Source organism: Notothenia coriiceps, unplaced genomic scaffold (assembly GCF_000735185.1).
Source record: "Notothenia coriiceps isolate Sejong01 unplaced genomic scaffold, NC01 NC01_scaffold00017871, whole genome shotgun sequence".
Taxonomy (NCBI): domain Eukaryota; kingdom Metazoa; phylum Chordata; class Actinopteri; order Perciformes; family Nototheniidae; genus Notothenia; species Notothenia coriiceps.
Window position 1 is genome coordinate 970 of NW_011350572.1, and position 6,143 is coordinate 7,112.

The following is a 6,143-nucleotide window of genomic DNA, read 5'->3' on the forward strand; positions in this document are numbered from 1 at the left end:
TTGTGAAGTTGTCCATGAGCACATTGGTTCCTCTTCTTGTTCCAAATAAACTGATGCTAACATGGAAACAGTGCTAAACCCATCCTGCCTGTATTCTAGACCGTACTGCTCTATGTGGGATTTGTTGTCAAACATCTGATCTGACATTAGAGTTGAATTGAGTTAAATTGTGTGGGATGTGATAAAAAGAGATGGTAAACGTATTATCAGTCATTTTGTATGTTATATTTAAGCTAGAAAGGTACATTAGGTGTACTAAAGATATTCCAGGTTAATCTTAGGTGGCCACAGGCTCACACAGCTGATTCTCTTACCTCCCAACATCCAGCCTAATTTGTCAAACTGTAAAAGGGGTCATTAAGTCATTGATTGAAGGTAAGGAGGCGAACAACTGCAGCATGTAACAGGAAATGGGTGTTCAGCGAACATCAGTGAAGACCAGCTGAAAACCTGTGCTGAAGCAGGGTTAGTATTGCCCCCATTTACTTAGTGGTGCATTCGATACTCTGATACCAAAATAATGTGTGCAGGATTCTTCTATAGGTTTAGCCTGACATCACCAAATGTGTGGGCTTTAAACCGGCCACCTGCAGCTGCTGGACCTCAACCCTTTTTTAGTCCAAACGTGACAGCTTGTATGATGTACTACCTCTCTTCACTGTTCCCGCCTCCCATAAACAGCTGATAGATTTAATTTGTTCTGTCCCCCATTACCTTATACACGTCCTGGATGATTGCTCATAACCGACTCGTTCTTTCTGGCTCCTGATTGATTTATGGCTCAATCACTTGATAACTGAATAACCCGCTTACCATTGCACACACTCAAAAGTCTTTCAGTGAGGAATCAAAGCCAGGGGCTATAAAGCTTTTCTTTAATTAAACTGGTCTATAAAACCCACCTTAGCTTATTTTCTCTGGTTTTATTTTGTAATATGAGTAATGACAAATATTAAATACTTGGTGACGCTTTCCTAAATTCTAATTATAAGGCTGCATTTAAAACCCCATTGTCCCTATTGGAAATGGCAGAACACTAGTGAAACATGGCCTCATTTAAAGACCAAGGTTATTTGGAGAAATTAGCATACCCACTAGTAGTACTTGCAAACAACAGATTGTAAACAGATTAGGGGATTTGTAAAAAGCTGACCTTCTGTTAAGCAGCACCTGTGTTCAACAATGTGAGCCAAAAGGAGATGTACCCATTAGAGCCAACAGATGGCACTCTGGTAACATCCAGACCTGAGTGAGGCATTTATGATGAGCAGGGGAGAAGAGAAAGAGAGGCAATGAGAATTATAGCCATTTTTAATTTAATAAATCGAGAGACAATACAAGATGTGACTTGTTTTAGAGCTACAGGTGAGGAAGCAACAATGCAGGAGCTTGTATTCAGATAGGTAGGACATTTCATCTTTCAGTAAAGCTTAGAGGATGCCAGACAATATTCTGAAATCACATTGTTTTTCCGTTCACAAAATGCTTGCCTTTTAACTTTAAGAACTCCTCACATACACAATATTTGACAAGACAGCCAAGCTATGTGTCAGACCCTTTAGCTCACCAGCTAATTCGGCCTGATTTTGCTTTCAGTCAGATGTCTCAGGACAGGGTTACCTTGAAAATACTGTTTGACATTCAGGCGTTGGTGCAGGGGCTGAGGAAGACGGCCAGGAAACCTGATCCATTTCCGTCCGTCAACAGCAGGTTTTGAGCTAGTTGTCGCTCTGATGTGGCCGTTGTTCATGATGCCGTATGAACTGAGGACAGGAATTTCTCTTCTCGGGCCATATCCAGTGAAACGCCTCTGGTGAGCGCCATGACCCCTGCTTTGGGACATGCCATGTCTATTTGGGACGGACTCGTCAACCAGAAGGTCGTGCTTATTGTAGACATGTGAGAGCGGCTTTTTGCGACCTTGGGGGTCCCTGTTCACAAGGTCAGGATGGCCTGGGGCTTCAGCCAGAGTTGGAGGGGCAACATGCTTGACCTGCTTAAAATTTGACTTGCGGTGAATATGTGACCGTTCTCTAGGAAGGCTGAGCACTTGGTCCGTGGTGTATTCAGCTTGAACCGGCCTGTAAGCGCCATGCAGACTCCTGGGGTGACCTTTGTTCGAGGCCATGTTAGGTTCAGTCGCACCCCATCCAGGATCATTGTTATTCTCAGGTTGAGGTCTGGGCGCCATCATGCTGTGGTGCATCCCATGGTGAGGTGGTCTATAGAGATTAGGCCCTCCATGGACTCCAGGATAATCCAAACCCAGAGCAGCTGCGCGGGCTGCAACACAGAAATATTAACAAACTTTTTTATTCTCTGTGAGCGATTTGTTTTGAAATATCAAAAATACCCACTAATGGGTGATTTAAAAAAAAAGTACAAACATCAATCAAAGCGCTCTACATACCTCTGGCTGTTTTAGCACAATACACACCTCCAGCTGACACATAGTGAACCACAATGGAGCTGCAGAGAAACAGAAATCAGTGTAAGACAAACAGCACTGAACAGCTATGATTGTTTCTCTTTCAACACGGGAAACATTCAGTTTTACAATACCTGAGGAAAAGCAACAGTAGAACACACATCCCTGCAGTTATGTCAGCATTGACTTCACGGCAATGCAATTACTGCAAACACTTGTCACTCTTAACTTCTCTGCAGCCACTCTGACGCTCCAACCTCACTCTGGCTTGATTTGCTAATTACAGACAGCTGGTTGTCATAGAGACACAACTTCAACCAGTGAATCTGCTCTGCCACTGGCAAATTGCGTCATTACAGGCAATTTTTTTAAATGCTTGCTTGTAGCAGGATTTTTTGAAAAAAAAACATATAGATTTTTACATTTTAGTAAAGCATACATTTAAAACATGGCAGCAGGGGTAAGAGACATTTCAGTTTCAGTGCAATGTCCCTTTAAGAAAGCAAAACAAAAAGGAAAGTGTTTTATCATTTGGTGTCATTTGAATGTTATCTTTTGCAATCCTAATTATCAACATCACAACTTTAATTTACCTGAGCAGCTAATTACAGCTTCTAATTCACTAGACCTAAAACCCTGATAATGATATACAATTTCTGCATGAATACCATAACCACCACACCGAAATTAAAATGATCTCATTAATTTCGACCTCTTTTATTAAACGGTTCAAGCAACACAGAAAGCATTAGGCAGCACAGGTACAGCAGTTACAGGGGGTGTTTCTTTCCTTTTGTTTATCACAAACACGTACAGTTCAAAAGTAATTATAGGAAAGCACAATTAGTTGCTTTACTTTTGAAGAGAAAGGAGCAGTAGAGCTTGGATTTGGTTTTCCCTGAGACGACAATGAAGCTGAGAGCAGTGGAAGCATTTCATAATTCAGTCAAATTATTTCTGTCAGGAATGACAAGCTTGTTTTAATTCTGTAATTGCACGTTCACCTTTACCCTGAACCCATACTTTGGTAATTAATAGGCCCGAGCTTTATTTGAAGTGTGGCACGGCAAGTAATGGAATTGAAATTGCAGGTATTGTGAAACCAAGGATGTGGATGCCTGCGTGGCCAAGGGGCTCATGTTATTTTCCCACAGTGTCACAGTGTCCCCCTGCCAAAAAGTGGCACCAACAAGGCTTGCTAGTCGATGTTAACCCAAGTTACACAGTGCAAGGACAAACATTTATTACATTACCTGCCCACATGGAGCTACAATTATAAACTGAAGGAAAAAGGTGTTTGCTCTGTACAGCAGCAGCACAGATTAGCAGGATTAGTATTACAGAGAGTTGACAGTCAAGATGGCGGAGAATTTGGTGTCAAAGCGAAAAGCAACCTTTGGCAAATGTTAGATTTAAAACCAAACTACGGTGGCCCTGAAGTGCAAGACACCACAGCATTTCAGAAAACACCACAGCATTTCAGAAAACACAACAGCATTTCACAAAACGCCACAGCATTTCACAAAACACAACAGCATTTCACAAAACACAACAGCATTTCACAAAACACAACAGCATTTCACAAAACGCCGCAGCATTTCACAAAACACTCTACAATAGACACTTTAGTTGGCTGTGTACTGCACTCATAACTATATTTTATTGAAAAGCATATTGAAGCAAATGAAATACCTTGTACACAGTAGCCACATGAAATCGTTCCTGTGGACTATAATCAATGTAGAACACATTGATTGAAAGAAAGCCAAGAAAATCAGAAGATAAGATATCCTAGAACTGTGCCTTGTGTGACGCCAAACTAACAGATAAACAGCTGTTTGTTTCCATCAATATATCTTTGTTCACCTAAAATCACTTCTGAGATCCAACAGATTTACAAAAATACATATTTATAAAAAAGACATGAATATTTGAACAATAACTTTGGGAAAAACACATTTTAAATCTCCATTCGCAATTATTGAGGATTTAATTAATTGAATATTTGAGAGGTTATTTCAGTGTTTTGATGTTTGGATTAAATAGTCAATTAATTTCTTAACATCTCTATAAATAACAATGGTAAGAATTTCCTGGCTGTGGGATCACTAACATCAACCTAGCCATTAATTTCCTTATAGATACAATCAAATAAGTATAGGATTAAAATGTTTACTAAAGCACACAGTTATATCTATCTAGCCACTTAAGTTGCACCAGATCAATGCATTTATCTTTTTACATTTTCACAATTTAGAGGGGATATTCCGGCATCTTTTATACCGCAGACATAGTGGAACTGTTTTTGATTTTAGTTTGGTTTAATATTGTGCAGACCTAAACTATGCTATTTGACTCTACAGTGCACACTCCTCTGAACACACATACCGTATTCAAACTCTCTGACAAACGCTGGTGATGGTGGTGTTTCGACATTTCTAGGGACACTAAAGCAGACCTAGATCTCATGTGAATGAGGTTGAATGGCTTGACGCACAACCTCCTGAGGCAGGTGATGGTTAGAGATCAGCAAGAGAGGATTGGTGCTCCACCTCTTAACTTCAGGGTGACGACAAGGCCCCACACTCAGCTCCCATCATCCCCTCTGGGCCTCATTTGTGATGAGCGGGAGGTCCGCATGGTTATTTCCACAGGATGTTGACACAGACAGGGCACTGCCAAATGACCGGTGAACTCTGACACTGCAACGACACGATGTTCCAGTAATGGCTGTGTAAACCAAAAGGTGGCCCGTAATTCTCCCCTATTAGAGTTAATGACGAAAACATTTTGCTTTGGACAAATTTACCAAACTCTTGTAAATATGTATCAAAATCAATTAGGCCTTATAATATACAGCCCTTAGAGGATTCACATCAAAGCACATAAGCACACAATCCAATTAAGAGTGTTTACTGTTTAGATTGAAATGCTCAGCGTTCCGCTCTTATCCCAATCCGCATATCAGCAAACAGTATTTTCCAGAGTGTCTTTTCCAGTGGTTGTGTGTGGGCGAACGTGTGTGTGTGTTTCCATGTACGAGGGGAGGGCGAGCTAGAGAGTGTAAAGTATTGAGACCTTTAATATATTTCTGTGCATTTGCCCTACGTGTTAGTCCATACTGAGGCGGCAGAAGACAAGAAAATGTTCAACCGGAACAACTTGCTATTTTAAGAGGTTTTACAGTGCTAGAGTGAGACTCCTTGAAGCCAAAGACAGCTAACAGTCAAAGTGTAACCATTACTACCCAAACATCTATGACAGAAGAGAGCACATAGCCATATCATTTTGCCTCAACACATCCCCACATGTTTGTTATTTACATTCATTATAATATACAGAATGCACAATTATGCAGGTGGATCTCCAGTTATACATTGGCCCCATTAACCCTTATGTTATTGTATAGGATGAACAGCCTGAATGACGGCCACAAAGCACACGTTTGAGGCTGTAAAATGGCATGCAAATTCAAATACCTTTTAATTCTCATGTAAGCTCGTGAGTATTTAAAATGTAAAGTGAAAATGGAAGCTTGAAAAAACTATAACAAGGGATTTTTTATTTATTTACCGCTAGTAATGTGTTAGAACGGGGTACAAAAATACTGGACTCAAATGCGACGACTCATATTTGAATGAGAAGAATAAAACAAAGTTTTAACAAAAAATCACTCTTGCGAGGAAAAAACAAAACTCTTGATTTCAAACAAACA

General features: G+C 40.4%; 1 protein-coding gene across 1 annotated transcript; it reads right to left on the reverse strand.

Annotated features, from left to right (window-relative positions):
- Positions 1-1,293: 1,293 nt before the first annotated feature.
- On the reverse strand, positions 1,294-2,714 carry LOC104950672 (uncharacterized). Its single transcript, XM_010777219.1, has 3 exons — positions 2,563-2,714; positions 2,411-2,469; positions 1,294-2,283 (listed from the first exon to the last, which is right to left on the reverse strand). Exons 1-3 carry the CDS (start codon positions 2,589-2,591, stop codon positions 1,571-1,573), a joined length of 801 nt encoding a protein of 266 aa, XP_010775521.1. The 5' UTR covers positions 2,592-2,714; the 3' UTR covers positions 1,294-1,570.
- Between the last annotated feature and the right edge of the window lie 3,429 nt (positions 2,715-6,143).

Coding starts and splice junctions, on each gene's coding strand:
- LOC104950672 (XM_010777219.1), bottom strand. CDS start 2,591: ATGTGTGTTCTACTGTTGCTTTTCCTCAG. Junction 2,470..2,562: donor CTACTGTTGCTTTTCCTCAG/GTATTGTAAAAC, acceptor GTTTCTCTGCAG/CTCCATTGTGGTTCACTATG. Junction 2,284..2,410: donor TTGTGCTAAAACAGCCAGAG/GTATGTAGAGCG, acceptor TCTGTGTTGCAG/CCCGCGCAGCTGCTCTGGGT.